General features: G+C 29.8%; 2 protein-coding genes across 13 annotated transcripts in view; one reads left to right on the forward strand and one right to left on the reverse strand.

Moving 5' to 3' along the window:
- The window catches only part of LOC126743080 (hepatocyte nuclear factor 4-gamma), a 95,503-nt gene that overhangs the window by 58,240 nt on the left and 19,434 nt on the right, over window positions 1–17,829 (forward strand). For 11 of the 12 annotated variants that reach the window (XM_050450022.1, XM_050450023.1, XM_050450030.1 and 8 more), the window contains exons 3-7: window positions 828–922; window positions 2,189–2,322; window positions 7,260–7,415; window positions 9,507–9,627; window positions 14,823–14,969. In XM_050450022.1, the coding sequence (XP_050305979.1) occupies window positions 828–922; window positions 2,189–2,322; window positions 7,260–7,415; window positions 9,507–9,627; window positions 14,823–14,969 (653 nt within the window). The remainder of the gene's footprint in view (window positions 1–827; window positions 923–2,188; window positions 2,323–7,259; window positions 7,416–9,506; window positions 9,628–14,822; window positions 14,970–17,829) is intronic. The other variant, XM_050450021.1, reaches the window with a different exon arrangement.
- LOC126743082 (uncharacterized) lies at window positions 15,640–17,702 on the reverse strand. Its single transcript, XM_050450031.1, has 2 exons — window positions 16,390–17,702; window positions 15,640–16,333 (listed from the first exon to the last, which is right to left on the reverse strand). Exons 1-2 carry the CDS (start codon window positions 17,614–17,616, stop codon window positions 16,196–16,198), a joined length of 1,365 nt encoding a protein of 454 aa, XP_050305988.1. The 5' UTR covers window positions 17,617–17,702; the 3' UTR covers window positions 15,640–16,195.

Genomic DNA, 17,829 nt, shown 5'->3' on the forward strand with positions numbered 1-17,829 from the left:
TTACGTTTTTACCTATCACATATTTGAGTAATTTTAGAACATTCTATTGCGAATTGTGAACAACTTTCATTAGTTAGTCGATTGACCTAAAGCTATTCTTTTATTCTATTATTTATCATATCGCTGTATAGTGTCCAATTTGGATTGGATTTTTAATATACCATCCTACATTCTTGCTCTTAGATAAAACTTCTTCAACATTTTAATGAATTTCAAAGAAATAAAGCTAGCACGGACAGATAAATGGTAAAAGGATAGTTTTATCTGGATATTTCATAAAACGCGAAGTAGAAAGTTATAAAGAAACTTTCGTAATTATTAATTTGCTTTTTTTTTTAAATCTTTATTAACTTGCAAGAATCGCAGATTAACAATTACACACATTGGTAGCGATAAAGGATTTTTTGATGGTGGTTTATTTGTATACGAATATAAGGCAATGAAAGATTACCATATAGAAATGAACTCACGATGTTTTTAAATCGTATAGAATTAATTCGGGCTCAAGTAAAAAGATTTATTCCTAAGCATTCCTTGAAAATCAAAGATGCTAGAGAACTTTTTAAAGTTATTAAAGAAGAGCAAAAGATTGTGTGCGACATTGATAATCTTGTTGAAGAAACCATAAAACCTTTAATAATTACAACGACAATATTTGATTCGGTTCCTTCAAATATTCAGCTCTTAGTACTCTCTTAATAACATTAATTTCAGTAGCTTAGACCCACTTTTAGTGCCTCTGCACAAATGTTGTAGTAATTTAGTTGTATTAGGGTTACTTATACACAAATTTCTAATAATAAGTTTTTCTTTTATCTTTGTTTCAGATTTAGCAGAAATTGTGTGGTGGACAAAGACAAACGAAATCAGTGCAGATACTGTCGGCTTCGAAAATGTTTTAAGGCCGGAATGAAGAAAGAAGGTAAAATTAGGTTAAACTTTTCGTATTTTCGTGATGAAACGTCTTTAAATTATTTTAAAAAAATATTCCGTAATGGTTTTATTAATAGAAAGCTGATGGCACGTTAATGTTTAATAGTATAATTGTTTTACGTAATTTATTTTTCACGGAAATTCACTTTCTTGACGACATAAATGTCAGTTTGAACGCGTTGGAATAATAAAAAAATTAAGTTATTTATTAAGAATTTCTGATGTTTCAGAGAGTTTTTATGTAAATGTGACAATACTGTAAAAATTTTAAATGAAAACATTCTCTATATTTTCACCCTGTGACTTACGAAGATAATATTTATATATAAACATGTTTTACTGTCAATTACTTTCTCTTAATAAAATCTCATTTAATTTCTCCAGTACTGCCTCGTTTATCTTAAAAATAAATTTTTCTGATTCTGTTAGGTACATACAAAAACATAATTCATTGACGATCCCTTGACTTAGATATTTGCATCTCATATGGGTTTATATGCCTAAAAATGCCAACAAATATTGATTTTTTTACTTCATATATATACATTTCGTCATATTTATATTACTGTCTAAGTTATCCTACAATTGTATTTTTTTGATATACTCAAGTTGATCATACATATATAAAAAAGCATCATTTCATCAACTACCATCTTTGATGCTTGGACCTCACATGCCTAAAAATACGAAAAACAGTTGATTTTTTTCACTGTTTCTTAATTAAATTTCTCCATTACTGCCTGAATCATTTAAAAATTCAATTTTTCTGATATTCGTTAATTACAACAAATATAGCATCATATTAGTCAGTAATTAGTCAACTTCTTTGATAAAAGTATTCTTTCTTACATGTCGAATACATTTTTATCGTGTACATTCACTAATAGGAATCAATATATAAGAAGATCATCACTTAGAACGATTATTGGGGATAATGCATTAAATGTTCATTTTCGATTCTAGTGCAATTTCTCTATTTTCGATTTCTCACTCTATGAAATTTCTTAATTATCCCCTGAACAACCTTAAAATTATATTTTTGCTACTCAACTTAAAATATAGATAATAAAAAAACCGATGCCACTAATCACTCATTTAAAAATAATCTATAAGATTTCATGTCAGAATCAAACCGACGAATCAATCAATCAAATATTAATTCCACGATAAATTTCAAAAAAAAAATCTGAAAAGAAAACGGATTAAAAAAAAGCCTCAAACGAACATTTTATAAAACTTGCAATAATTTTTTCAGCGGTACAAAACGAGAGAGACAGGATCAGCTGTAGGAGGCCCAGTTACGAGGAAAACAATCAAAATAACGGCTTATCGGTCAGTTCGTTACTCAATGCGGAAATGTTGTCGCGGCAAGTTGGGGCTGCTTTAGAAGTAAGTACACTGTTATCAGTTAAACTGTTTTTAATTATTAATTCGCGTGATTCAGAACTTTATATTTACTGATGGTCAATATGTGCATTGTGGGAACATTTTTTGAATCATGCATCCATGTGGTGACTCTTTTGTTGATAAATGATAAAATGGTTAGTGTCTTTTTGAAGTTTGGAAGAAGTCTATTAATTATATCATATAATTGAATTTAGACATCTAAAATCAGAAACAAAAAAAATATAAAAGTGTCCTCGCAGAATAATTAAATAAATTTGTTGCTGAGGGCATATTTATATAATTTTTCGGAAGTCGAAGATTAAATTCGCTCAGGTACATACAATTTCATAACAAACCAAAGAGTTCCAAAGATTAAAGATTTAAGATATGTTAGAATTAATAGAGCCGTATTAGCTCATTCCCATGAACTTAGCAACTCCATTACTTTACTGCTATCTCAAAATTTATTAGAATTGTCTCGTCAGATCTGTAGTTTCATATAGAGACTTACCTGCTTCAAAACTGCCTTCTTGGCTAACATGCATTTTGCCACAAGGAAGTTTTCTAATCCGTTCTCTATAAAAAAAAAACCCATTTGAACTAATCTGTAAGTTATCTAGTACGACAATAGGTCCCAACTCTTTCATTGTTTCATATGTATCTAGCATTCCCCCTAAAGATTGTTTATCCCATTGCTCTTTAAATTCAAATTTACCCATTAATCTACTATTCTAATTTACCTACCCAAATTATATTAGAAATTTGCTCATTATATTTGCTCCTGTTTTAAGACAAGATTTCTTTCTAAATTAATGAAACGTTTTATGCTCAGAAGTCTATAGGTTTAAGTTCGTCTTAATTCCTTGCAAAAGTTTTTTCAGAAGAGAAGAGTTCAGAATGCTTTTCTTTTAAAAAGTTTATCATCTTTTAATGCATATACGTGGATGATATTTTTACAATCTTTACCGCATCTGAGGATGAATTGCTGTATTTTGTAAAAAATGTCCATTCTTTTCACTACTCCATTTTTACATATGAAAAACAACTGAAAGGTCAAGTACTAAGTTATTTGAATTCGAAATTTATAGAAAACCTACAGCAACTGATAGGCGTAATTCACTTTTCATCCAATCATCCTATTTATCAAAAATTTGCTGCGTTTCATTCACTGTTTCACGGACTTTTTAACATCTTTCTTTTTTCAAACAAACAAAAAAATAGCTAGTAATTACGGATATCCTAACAACACCACCAATAACATGAATTCAAAACATCAATCATCATCTTAAATAAAAATGCCTTTGTAAAGACACTAAAGAAGTCGAATACCGAAGTACCACTTTTAATGATAAAATAGGAAATTAGGTGGCTAAAGGCTTTCAGAGAAATTGTACTCGAAAATTAAATAGTGAAAAAATAGTCCATACTTGCAGTCGTGGAATAAAGTAAAATAAAAATCCTATAGTTTCTCTTTACTTGTTTATTAAAAATCCCAATAATTCCCGACATGTTTCAGATATAACGGTGTCTATAAATTATACTTCGTATAAGTTACACATACCAGGGTTTGAGTCTATATCAATAAAACCCTTTGTTTATTTTTTTTGAATTTTATTTATTTACGTTCTATTGTTGACAAAGTTGAAGAAAAAAGAAAGAAGAAGATCGCTGTGTCCGAAACGTGTCACGAATTATAAAACAGAATGATGTTTATTAAACAAGTGGAGGCATACTGTTGAATTTTCATTTTACCGAAAATTAAATGTTTGTTTTTGGACCTCAAACTCTTGTCAGTACCAAAGGCAAGAGTCCTGTGACTCATTGATCTGGAGTTTCAATACTAAAATGTTCTTATCATGACTGTAATGGGTGATAAATCGGTCAAAGTGAAAGGAGAACTTAAAGTCGTGTAAAAGAACATACTAAATTAATAGAAAACAACTTAAAGAGGTTTATTGTCAACACATCTTCTTCTTTCACTAATTACATTATCGAAGCTGGATATAAGTTTGAACAGCAAGTGGATGTTGGAACTTCGGGAAATTAATAAGGCAATCCTCTAATTTATAATTCATGTAATCTTCCCCTTTAATAGAATCGATTTTAAAGAGTCCGATGATGATCAGTTATTTTATCAAAACGCATCACTTTTAAAACATGATTGGTATTTCATTTTGTGGAGAAAAGGCTTCCTTTTAAGAAAGTATTTTCTTTATTAGTTATTAAATAATTATATAGATAAAACAATTTCCGGGACTAACCAAGTAAACTAAGTGCCCCACTATGGCCAATTTCATGACAGTTCGATCAATAATTTCTGAGTTACTGTGGTTTAAGTGACAGTACTTGTGTGTTAATAAAATATTGCTTTCTAATGGGAAATATTCCGTTCAAGCTCAACAATGAATATTATTGATTTTAAAACACATGAGGCAGATAATCTATAAGAAATAATAAATATTTTGGTTGATGTGAATTTGCATATTATTGTTTGTATAACAACTCAATAGACTTAAACACTGCAAAAAGAGAAACTATTGATCTTGAAGGTCTTAATACTCGTAATTACGTATGTCATTTTCGTTATGTACATGCTAGTATTAATGATCAGTACAATGATTATATTTCTAACATACTGAATGCTTTAGATATTGTTGCTCCTAGATTGTTCCTTAATATAAGTTATCGTGGTACAATACTATTGAAATAGCTATCAGGACATATAGGGCTATAAAATAGTAATAAAACTATTGAAACTCTCAACGAATATAAATTGAAAAGAAATGAAAAGAACTGTTATAAAGGAATGAAACAATAAAGTGTTTTGAACGTAAAATATATGAAAATAAACAAAATCCAGTGGAAATGTGGGAAACTTTGCAGGAATTTGTACCTTTTAGTAAATATGGGGAATAAAGATCTTCCTCATAAACTAAATTCTTTTTTTATTGAGAGACTCAATGAAATTCTGATAGGCGTAAATAAAATTAATATAGCAGAGTACCTACTTCTTGAACATAATTTTACCCACTACATTTAACCAGTTATATTTTAATAACTGTAATGATTTAAAGAAGTTCTTATTTGATATGACCAATGAGTCAAGTCCGGATGATATAAATTTCTACTTTCTTAAACTAGTTTTTAATTTCAACTTGAGAGCAGTATTGTACAGCCATTATTGAACCTAATAAAGTCCTCACTTGAAACCCACCTAAAATACCAACAATAATTCCCATTCCAGAAATAAATAATTCAAAAATGGCTAATGATCCAAAACCAATAAATGTATTGGGTGCCATTGACAAAATCATGGAAAAAATAGTTTATTTCGAGAGAATTACGTACGTTAATGACAACTACATAATCAGTGATTTTCAATCGAGCTTCAGAGAAAAACTTAACTGTGTAGGTTTTACTAGGGGACTTGAAGCAAAATATTGATCAAAATCCAGTTACTGCTGCTATGTTTTTAGATCTCAGAAGGGCTTTTGAAACTGCGAATCGAAAATGTTTAATAATGACGTTAAGGAATGTAGAATATGGTGGTTTGATAGCTATTTAAAAAATAGAAAGCAGGTATTCAATAATAATATTTGATCAGAACCTATATATAGCAAATTAGTATGCTGGCCCACAAGTAATGTTTTGGGTCCTTGTTTTGGGACCAAAAATACTATATATTATTATAATGCTCTAATATTACCACATTTATTAGAGCACTATAGGTTACAAGCATTGTAAAATAGAGCAATGCGAGATACTAGGAAAACCAATATTAATGACTATTAAAGAAATGCTACGAAATTTAAAATAGTTGCCAGTTAAAGAGAATGTATTACGCTCACTTTTATTCACAAAATTAATATTGGCCAAGCACCACAGTACCAGACTATTGGGTAATCAAGTTTTTTTTTTTAAATCAATTACCAGTGTAGTATACAAACTTTAACTTTTAAGAAAGAAATTATACAAATCTTATTCAGAAATAGTTTTTATTCCCTGGAAGAATTTGTGCAACATACTTTTTAAAATGTATATAATTAATTGGTGTTTTTATTCTAGTTTTAGTATAGATAATTGTATTTTTCTCTTTTGACTTATGTAAGTTACGTAATGTGATATAACATGAATAAATGTTGATTTTCTGTTCTCATACAATGCCGACATTCACAGTTATAATACACGTAATAGAACATACTTTTATATCACAAGTTACCCGAGAACGTGATCAATATTCTTTGTTTTTTTAATGGGTTAAGCAAATATAATATGCTGCCAACACAAATTAAAAAAGAAAATCAAAATGTTAATTGCTTTAAAATAGATATAAATTTGTTGACAACCCATAATCGTTGATGTTTACATGTTTTTATCTGTATAATATAATGAAATATGTATTGGTTTCTTTTTTGGGTGTAATTTTAGTGAAAATGTTTGTTACTGTGTGTGTGTTTTTTTTTAATAAACTGTAATACATATTATTTTTGACTTGTATGTTTGATGTAGTAATTAGAAAACAGTATTAATTTTTTTTACTAAGTGTTATCCTGACTATGCTCTATTGAGAACGACAACTTGTCGGTGGTATGCTAATTTCAAACGCGGTCGTACAAACGCAAAATATTCAGAGCTCTAGTCGCATAAAAAAATCAAAATCGTGAAATAGCTGATGTCCTGAATTGAATTTTGAATTGCTTTCTTCACTAAATACCATTATCCTCTAACCTAAATAGTTTTTTAAGCTCTTTTTTTCTCTATCAAAAATTTATGAAAAAAACCAAAGTTCAATAAATATACACATAACCCCTCTTGCCACACATACAGTTTTTCATGTAGAATAAATAGGTGTTTATTAAACCTGATATTCCCAAGTGAAACAATTAATTGAAAACTACGAAACAGATAAATAATAGGAATTAAAAAAAAGTTGTTTTTAGCAAATGGGACCAACTCCAGTAAACGACTATGACCTATCAGGCAGGCAACAAGCGAATTTAAATGACATTTGCGACTCAATGAAACAGCAACTTTTAATATTGGTCGAGTGGGCGAAATACATTCCAGCATTTACGGAACTCCAATTAGACGATCAGGTAAATATTGATACCTTTGAACTGTATTTAACTTACACGTAGGTCCATATATATATTATTTCTGGCATAAAAGCACACCAATAGGTTAGGAATAAAAGTGTAAATAATAAGCTTCTTTTTTATTACCCAGTTCGGTCAACATTACGTTACAAAAGCATAAAGTACACTAAGTCTAAAGTCAAGCATAAAGTCTGACCAGTCCAAAGAGGCAATAAAAGACTCATTCTGAATCAATTTTGGAGTTATTTGTAGATACAGCCCTAGAATTCCTGTTATATTTGTTTTTATTTACTCGTGGCACAGGAACTGTATAAAATATATATCAGTAATGTTATTTTTTGTCACTAGATATACCAAAGGCGTTTAATACTGTAACCTGAAAAATTAGACTATATATTTGGGTCTACTTAAATAATATATATTCATTTATAAATACGTAGAAGAATAAAAATGAACCAAATAAAAGAAATTAAAGAAAAAATGGCTGAAAAGAAGTAGCAAAATTAAGCCAACAATTTGGATAAAAAGACAATGGAATCAGACACTATTTACTGGTATAATTTGTTTCAATAGAATCCTCCTGAAATGTGGAATAATTCAAAGATTTATCATAAATTTCGCTTGTGGTGGCTTTCAAAGTTTTTTTTTACTATTGGGTCTTAAATATCGTCCAAATACTTAATAACAATAACTTTTACGCATGGGATCATTTTTTGTAATATATCCTAGACTTTTAGTCTTAGTTTCACTTTTATTCCAGGCATTTCATAATTCTAAGTCATTTTAAGTTTCTTCTAGTTCTAGTTGTTCTAGTTATTTTAGATCTATAGTGTCTTTTATTCAAGTCATTTATTTCATTATTTTAGATGTTTGATGTAAATTTCTTGCTTCACGTTTACTAGAGATTTGACGTATCTTTGTATTCCAGGTATTTAAAGCCAATTACTACGTCTTCCGGGGATTTAAGCGAATTTTTCGTGGTTTTTAGCTTTTAGAAGTACTTTTTTTTATATCTTCCTAGGATTTGATTTTGTACGTTTTCCAAGCTTCCAAAAATAGGTTTCCTCCAGTTATTTTTGTTTCAGGGTTTTAGATATATGCGGTATTTTATTTTAGACATTTGACGGCTTCTAGCTGTTTAAAATAAATCTCCAGTCTTCCAGGGATTTGAACTAATTTTTTATGTTTTCCAGGTTCTTTCCGAAGCATTTTTTAAATATTTTCCAAGAAATTAATTCTGTATGCTTGGACTAATTTAACACTCTTCCGGATACGTAAAGTTAAATGACTTGAAGTGAGGTGCTTAGAAGTTTTGTCTGATATATTTTAGTTCTATTTTTTCTTGCTTGATTCTAATCTAATTTTTAATTTTATTCTAGGCAATTTGAAGCCGATATCCATATTTTCCATGGATTTGAATCAATTTTTCTCCAATAATTTATCAACCATTTCTATCATTGCTTTTCCAAAGGTTTTTTATACCTTCCAAAATTTAAAGGCAATGTTTGTGTTCCAATTAAGTCCCTCCATTTTAAGTTTCTTCCTTCAGTTTCTAATAGCCTAATGACTAAAATTCAAAAATGGATTTGAACTAATTTTTTAGGTCTTTACAGCTTATATACCGTGAAAGAATTTGGCGGCTTCTTATATGCTTTGCAACCATGTAAAGTAATTTTTCACTTTATTTCACACATTTGACGCTAATTTTCATATCTTCCAGGGATTTCAGCTAATTATTCATGCTTTTTAGTCCTTCGAAGTGAATTTATTTATATCTTTCTAGAATTTAATTCTGTATGTTTTCCAAGCTTTCAATAATAGTTTTTCTTAGGCATTTTTGTTTAGTAATTTTTTAGGCATTTGAGATACATTTTTAAGCATTTGGAAATTTCTATGTCTTACAAATGATTTTTTATACCTTTCAAAATTTGGCGCAATTATTTATGTCTTTCAATTAACTCCGTTCATTTTAAGTTTCTTCCTCAAGTTCTAAAAGTTTTTCTCAAAAATTGAGTCTAATTTGAGTAGAGGTTAAATAAAAGATAAATTGCAAAAAATTAAAAAAAAATGGTAAAATCTTTCCTTTTTTAGGTGGCGTTACTTAGAGCGCATGCGGGCGAGCACCTACTTCTAGGTCTAGCGCGGAGATCTATGCACCTAAAGGACGTTCTACTACTAGGAAACAATTGCATAATCACAAAACAAGGACCAGGTAAATTGAAAATCAACTTAAACCTAAATACCAAACGCATATAATTTTATATAGAAACCCGCAAATTTAACGACCTTCAAACCCGTTTCGGAGACATCAAATTCGCATTAAAATTGCTTTTTTATCTTAAACCTTCTGCATTAGCTGCTAATAAGTAATATTTATCTACATAATATATCGTTAAAAGTCAATATTGACAAAATTCCTTTGTGCATTTTATGTAATTTTTTCTTTATTAGTTTGTGCGGTTATTGCAACGATGTTCTTTGAATTTTTTTTTTTGTGTTAAAATTTTATTATTAGAATGTGTGTTTAACTTGAAATTTATTTGCAGTAAATATTATCTAATACGTTAGGTTTTTTCAAGTTTAACAATATTAATATTTTGTAGCAAGTCTTACCCTAATAGTTCAATATATTCAAAGCGAAACTTTCTAGTTTTTCGAAAAGAAAATATTGTAAGTAATTCTTAAGGTATACCAAAAAATGTCCACCAATGCCTAAATATCTTGATGTTGTAATTCCGTTTCAAAACTTCAACTTTGACGGGTCTTGGACAAAATTGTCTCTAACTCAGATAGTTATTTAATGACCAGAAATATTCATATATGAAACTATTGGAATATGGAAGAAACAGTCTCTTTTTCACTAAAACCCTTTTAAGAATGTTCTAATTATTGCTGGAAAATATCATTTCAACATTGCTAGAACGTATCTCAAATATGAATTTTAACAATATGATTCCTTTTTCTTCACTTTTAGGACATCCTGTACTAAATCCTTATTAGGATGACTTAATTACAGCAATTTTAAAAATCACACTTCTTTCATAACGCGTTATTTATTTTATAAAATATGGCACCAATTACACATAAAATTACCTAGAAATTAATTTCAAAGTGCTTATATATGGTACTTAAAATGAGTAAAAAAAAAAAATCGGGAAAATGTCCTTCGATGGACAGGTAATAACCAACATTAACTGCTATACTCGGTATTAATTAAAAATGATATATTACAGCCATATTTGTTAAAAATGGAAAAATAAACCGACGACCGCGGTCTATGTTAAAATTATAAACTGATGAACGGGTGTAGAAAATAATGTTATTAAATGACCAATTTGAATTATATACGGGTTGCGTTATATTAAATTTGAGTGGAATTTCTTAAGAATTATATGCGTTTTGGAAATGCTTGCCTTCTAAATGTCTGCAATTTAGCAAGTTTTGTTAAAATCATTATAATTTAGTGCGAGTTTTTGTTAGAATGACCCATTTTAGGCTCAAGCTTTATTTAAAATGACATATTGCAAGTATTTTTATCATGACCAAGTTTAAAACTCTCCAATGTCAGTCAGTTTATGACAACAGTATTTTGTAGTTTTACCATAACTAAATAAATGAATAGAGAGATTTACCCATTGTTTAGTGTACTACTTACTATTAGTATAGTACTAAAAAAACACTAAACTAGCTGGAATCTTTTAAGAAGACCCGAAGAAGAAGTCGAGGTCTGTAAGTATAAAATTGAAAGTTATACGTCAAAGATTACACGTGTTTCACCGATCTGGGCATCATCAGATCAATATATCCTCAAACACATTTATCCCTCTACAATAAACGAGTTTGATTGTGATGATGTAGCATATATTTTAATTTTTTTACCTAGACTCCTTTTTCATTCCAGTTTTATTAGTTTGTTGTTCAAATCAACGTAATGAATGAACGAACGAATAACGAATGAACTAGTTGTATTTTGATGGTAAATTGGTTTTGTGCTAAAGAAAACTATTTTTTCTTGCCAACGTTTTGAGTTATAATTAAGTCATTTTCAGGGCTCTATAATAGATAGAAAAAGAGGTTGTTAAAAATTTTTTTAAAATTTATTTACCTCCTTCTCTCTTATACACTCCTTTACATCATCTACTTTTATATATCCCTTATGCTAATAAAAAAATACAGAGTTCTTTTATGTCGCTTATAATACCAACAAAACTAAATCTGCATATCAAATTGTTGATTACATAATTGATTTTTAAAGTTAGGGTTTTAGCCTCGCCGATGTCAATCCCTTATAAAACTGAGTATAACTCAGTAACTGCTTTAGCTACAGAAATCCTTCACATATCAAATTGTTTGTTAGGAAATGCTTTAACTTTTACTTAAAATCCCATAGAAGTGCCTGAAATAATTTCGGAATTATCATGAATAGAAGTTCAATTTTGGTGTACACGGTTTATTTTTCAAATTTAGATTTTAGCTTTGCCGATGTCAACCCCTTATAAAACTGAGTATAACTCAGCAACTCCTTGAGCTACAAACATTTCTCGTATATTAAATTGTTCACTAGAAATAGCTTTAACTTTTACTAAAAACCCCATAGAATTTCCTGCAAGTTTTTCGGAATTATCATAAATAGAAGTTCAATTTTGGTGTACACAATTTATATTTAAAATTAATATTTAGCCTCGCCGATATCCATACCTTATAAAATTGAGTTTAACTCAGGAGCTGGTTGAGTTACAGAGAGTCTTCGCATATCAAATTGTTTATTAGGAATTGGTTTAACTTCTATTTAAAACCCCATAGAAGTGCCTGGAATATTTTCGGAATTATCATAATATGAAGTTCAATTTTGGTGTACACAATTTATTTTTAAAATTATGAGTTTACCCTTGCCGATGTCCATCCCTTATAAAACTGTGTATAACTCAGGAACAGCTTGAGCTACAAAAATTCTTCGTATATCAAATTGTTCACTAGAAATAGCTTTAACTTTTACTAAAAACCCCTTAGAATTTCCTGCAAGTTTTTCGGAATTATCATGAATAGAAGTTCAATTTTGGTGTACACAATTTATTTTTAAAATTATGAGTTTACCCTTGCCGATGTCCATCCCTTATAAAACTGTGTATAACTCAGGAACAGCTTGAGCTACAAAAATTCTTCGTATATCAAATTGTTCACTAGAAATAGCTTTAACTTTTACTAAAAACCCCATAGAATTTCCTGCAAGTTTTTCGGAATTATCATAAATAGAAGTTCAATTTTGGTGTACACAATTTATATTTAAAATTAATATTTAGCCTCGCCGATGTCCATCCCTTATAAAACTGTGTATAACTCAGGAACAGCTTGAGCTACAAAAATTCTTCATATATCAAATTGTTCACTAGAAATAGCTTTAACTTTTACTAAAAACCCCATAGAAGTGCCCGAAATAATTTCGGAATTATCATGAATAGAAGTTCAATTTTGGTGTACACAATTTATTTTTAAAATTATGAGTTTACCCTTGCCGATGTCCATCCCTTATAAAACTGTGTATAACTCAGGAACAGCTTGAGCTACAAAAATTCTTCATATATCAAATTGTTCACTAGAAATAGCTTTAACTTTTACTAAAAACCCCATAGAAGTGCCTGAAATAATTTCGGAATTATCATGAATAGAAGTTCAATTTTGGTGTACACAATTTATTTTTAAAATTATGAGTTTACCCTTGCCGATGTCCATCCCTTATAAAACTGTGTATAACTCAGGAACAGCTTGAGCTACAAAAATTCTTCGTATATCAAATTGTTCACTAGAAATAGCTTTAACTTTTATTAAAAACCCCATAGAATTTCCTGCAAGTTTTTCGGAATTATCATAAATAGAAGTTCAATTTTGGTGTACACAATTTATATTTAAAATTAATATTTAGCCTCGCCGATGTCCATACCTTATAAAATTGAGTTTAACTCAGGAGCTGGTTGAGTTACAGAGAGTCTTCGCATATCAAATTGTTTATTAGGAATTGGTTTAACTTCTATTTGAAACCCCATAGAAGTGCCTGGAATATTTTCGGAATTATCATAATATGAAGTTCAATTTTGGTGTAAAATTTGGTATCAAAATCAAGCTCTTAATCGCACGATTGCACTCAGGATAATTGAAAGATTGGTTAAAAGAAGGACGTGCTAATTTAAATTTTTAAATGGCAAAAGCATACTATGTTTTGCCTTTTTAAGGATGTATACTCCGGCCTGAAAAAACTCCATACTGTGATTTCCCATAACCTTTTGATTGTGTGAATCATAATCATTAAAAACAAATTACAATACTACGGAGTAGGTATTCTCAGGCTTCGTTAATAGGTCCTATTTTATTTTTGTATTTTAACAACGAAATTGCATTAAACCCTTATCGCAGACCAAAAGTACATTGTAAACTTTTGCACTTAATAACAACACTATTAACATCGTTGACTATGTAAGATTTTTCGCAGTTATGAGTATTGTAACCCTCTAAGAAAAGACTTGCACATTGAGGCTTTAAAATTAAGTTCTAGCACTAAGATTCCTTTCCAAGGAGCTTAACTTGTCAGTTTTGAAAACTGTCTATTAGGCCCTCGTCGAATCCCATATTTTTCAATTATAAAAGGGAGCTGCTTGATATTTGCTGAGGCTAAACAGTAGACCTCACAGTCAAGATTTCTTGAAAGAAAACTCTTCTCCTTTGTTTATATTTGAATAAGTTCTCTAATCTGTAAGAACCTACTAGGTATTTTCGAAAACACAACAATTCTTTTAGGAATGCGCAGTATGATCTTTGTAGACCAAAACCAACGTGAGAATTAATTAAATCTATTAATTGGCTATAATGCAAAAAGGAAAAGTTTTAAAGAATGGACAATAATTGGTCATTTGAAATAAAATCCTTTACATGCCTTCCTGTAATTCGCGCGCTTATAAAATTATACTTCTGAGAGCCTTAGATGCAGTAAACGTCAGTTATGAACATTTTACATCTTAGATTGTTATTTAAAAAGAAAACATGTTATTTTTTATTTTTCATTATTAAATTATACAATAAATGATTATTATGATTAACGTTTATAGTAAATCGAGCCATTCTAACGAAAAACTTCTTTGAAATTAGTTGCTAAACTGCAGAGTTGCCGACAAATCAATAACTAACTAATCAGTTACTTGAGCCTAACACTACATCTCGCTTATTCGCTCTATATATTAATCTTCTTGTTTCCCTCTAACATTGGCTAAATGAAAACATTTCCCCGATTCAAAATTAAAATAAGCGTCAGAACTGTTAACGAAATTGGCAACAATCACTTTGAAGTACCACCATTCGTCCATGTCAAATTTCTTAACAAAAATGCCTTATTTTAATGTTGATCTCGGTGTTGTTTAGTTTATCCAATGGGTGATCACTCCGCAGATCTCAGTATCGCCAGGGTGGGCAGTCGCATCATGGACGAGCTCGTCAAACCGATGACCGAGGTGCAAATCGACGACACCGAGTTCGCGTGCTTGAAGGCCATCGTTTTCTTTGATCCAAGTAAGTTTTAAGGCAAACGTATTATTCAGATTTGTAGTTCTACTAAAGTTTGTATTTTTTAACAGTTTCAAATTGAAATGTATATATAAAGAGGGAAAGTGTAAAATAATATTTTTCAAAAAATTGAAAAAATCTTGATAATGTCAAAGGCTTTACAAACACCAATATATTTTGAAAACTCACAATATGTAACGATTAACGATTATTTATTTTACGAAAACGTCATTCAAAAGTCGATAGGTTTCTTTACTAAAAACTTATCAAATAATTCTCTCCATAAAAGAGAGAGAGAGGGATGGGTAGAATACGTTTATATACAGTGTGTCTACCTGGGACACTTTTTTATTATTAGTTTTATGCAAGAAGTTATTCCTTATAAACAGTTTTGCTTGGTCCAAAACCTAAAATGTAATAATCAAATATTAAATTTTATTAGTCCTAACTTTGTATAGGTTTGTCAAAAAATTATGAATTTTACTCAAAAGTAAAGTAGGTTTATTTTCTCTAGGTAAGTTAGGTAAGTAGGTAAGTTTTCTCTCGAATTTCCTAGGGATACCAAACATTTATATTTTTTATTTAGTACAAACATGATGACCTTTCCGTTCAGCAACTAATGAGCAAATTTTCACAAAACAAAATCATGTCTTGAAACACTTTACACATGCATTTAAGAGCATCCATCAGCACGTGACCAACTCGGATTTCAAAATATAGGCGATTTTTTGGCTCACCCAACATATGGCAACACTCAGCGGAAGGATGAAGGGAAGGGGTCATTTCAAAGCGGCGACCAAACCGATAGGTTCTCGCGTGTCATATAAATCTGGTGAGGATGGAATAGCATGGCGCAGGGAATTATGAAACTTGAATAATGAGACATTACGATTGTCGATTATTGGCAAAATTTTTCTTTGAAATGGGGTGCTCGATCCTATTTCATATAATTTTTTTTTTGCTACAATTATTATTAAACTTTTTGCGAGACTTTTTGTTAATGATGTACGGGGGAGTTTTTAAGAGGCATTTTTAAAAAAATATACATTAGTTATACAAAATCTATGTATAAATGTTTTTTTTTTAAACATTTTTTTTGAACTGTTATACATTTTACCCTAATCTTATTGAAAAAACAATTATATACATACTTATATTTAAAATTTTTTTTTTAAAAGTACAGTTTTATATTTGCAAAAATCTATTAATATACCTATTTTAAAATTAAAATGTTATTTTCTCGATGGATTTCTTATTTCCAGTCCTCTACTATATCGCGGGTCGATAATTTCCGGTAATAAACAATTGTAATAGAAACTTTTTAATTTTCCTATCATTTTGTCATTCCAGAATGAGTCCTGCCGCCAAATCTGAAATAATAAATTCGTTATACCAAATATCTTACTACTTAAAACAAAAAGCTTACCTGTTCTACCAGCATCCCCATAGGTGTCCATAAAATAAAATAACAAAAATCTCTTTTTGTGATATGAAGCTGGCCTTGGATTTGATAAAAATAATCATGGTTCTGTTTTAAATGCATCTGTCCATTTTCATCAAGGGTGGCAAACTTGATTATTTTTTTATTGATAGCTTCTGTAGGGCTGATTGCTGAAGCTGTTGATGGGCACTTTACTTCTACTAATCCTCTTGAGCCAACTAGCCCATCAGGGCTAGCAGCCAAAGCACAACATTCGGAATCAATAAAAAGACCACACATTTCAACTTTTAAATTGTAGGTTTCCTCAAATTGTTGAATAGCAAATGGTTCTTTTTCGGTGCCATACTTAGTGTGTTTATTGCCCCGAAACTTGGAATAAAGAATTGCTTTTACTTTATTTTTGCAATTTGTTTTTTCTAGCATTTTGCAAATATTTCCAAAATTTGATGCTGTAAGCCTTAAACTTCTTTCTTGATACCACTTTGGATTTCCTCCTTGTCCTCTGGTACTAATCTCTAAATCCTTAATCTCATTTTCATTTTTTTCGAGTTCTTCTAAAAATTCCTTTTTTTTTTCTTCAAATAAATTTTCTTCCATGTCTGGCTGTATGCTATTATCTGCCTCCTGATCCCCATAATCTTTATCAGGAAGCGCAATTGATTTATTTCGTTTTTTAAATAGGGTTTTTGGTCTTATTTTAAGAGTATTAATACGTCTTTGTTTAACTCTATTAATAAATTTTTTTGTATGACCAGAAGGACTTTTTTCAGCAATTGATTTAAAAATTTGTCTGTGGTATTCTCCGCTTCCAAGATTATAAGATAGGGCTGCAGCTTCACACCGTATTTGATAAGACCCTCTTTTTGAAAAATTGATGCGCTTTCCGCCAATAAACTTGCATACCACAGAGTTATAATGTTCAGCTACATTATTGTCCATATTTCTTAACAAACTGGAAGCATGCAATATGAGTCTATTTAGACAAACTTCAATGTCTTGCAAAACCCCACATGCCTTCATTTCTTCAATATAATTTTTTTCTCCAAACTTTTTATCACATCTAAAATATCCTATGGCTGTACAGTTTAGATGCTCTCCAAATACGTGGGATGGTATATTTTTTAAATCTTTAGTAAGATTTTCTATTTTAATACTAAAGCTTTTATCTTCTTTATTTCTTTGAGTAACAGCCATTGCAACAGCAGTTCTCATCCTTCGTATATTGTTCAAAATATGTTTGCGCAGGTATGGTGAAACCGGATTATTTGTACTGTTGCTTCTTTTTTTACCTAAAATAAATAAAGAACAATTAATAGCTTTTTCAAAAATTAATGCTAATGATGAATAAACTTACTAGATATTTCACGCAATTTGGAGCAAAAGTTTCTTAATAAATGATTCCTGCACTCAATTTTCTCCACATGT

This window comes from Anthonomus grandis, chromosome 12, assembly GCF_022605725.1.
Source record: "Anthonomus grandis grandis chromosome 12, icAntGran1.3, whole genome shotgun sequence".
Taxonomy (NCBI): domain Eukaryota; kingdom Metazoa; phylum Arthropoda; class Insecta; order Coleoptera; family Curculionidae; genus Anthonomus; species Anthonomus grandis.

Excerpts from the sequence above, each read along its gene's own strand:
- LOC126743082 (XM_050450031.1), bottom strand. The coding sequence starts at position 17,616 with ATGAGAACTGCTGTTGCAATGGCTGTTACTCAAAGAAATAAAGAAGAT. Across the intron at positions 16,334-16,389 it reads TGGGGATGCTGGTAGAACAG|ATTTGGCGGCAGGACTCATT; the intron begins GTAAGCTTTTTG and ends TTATTATTTCAG.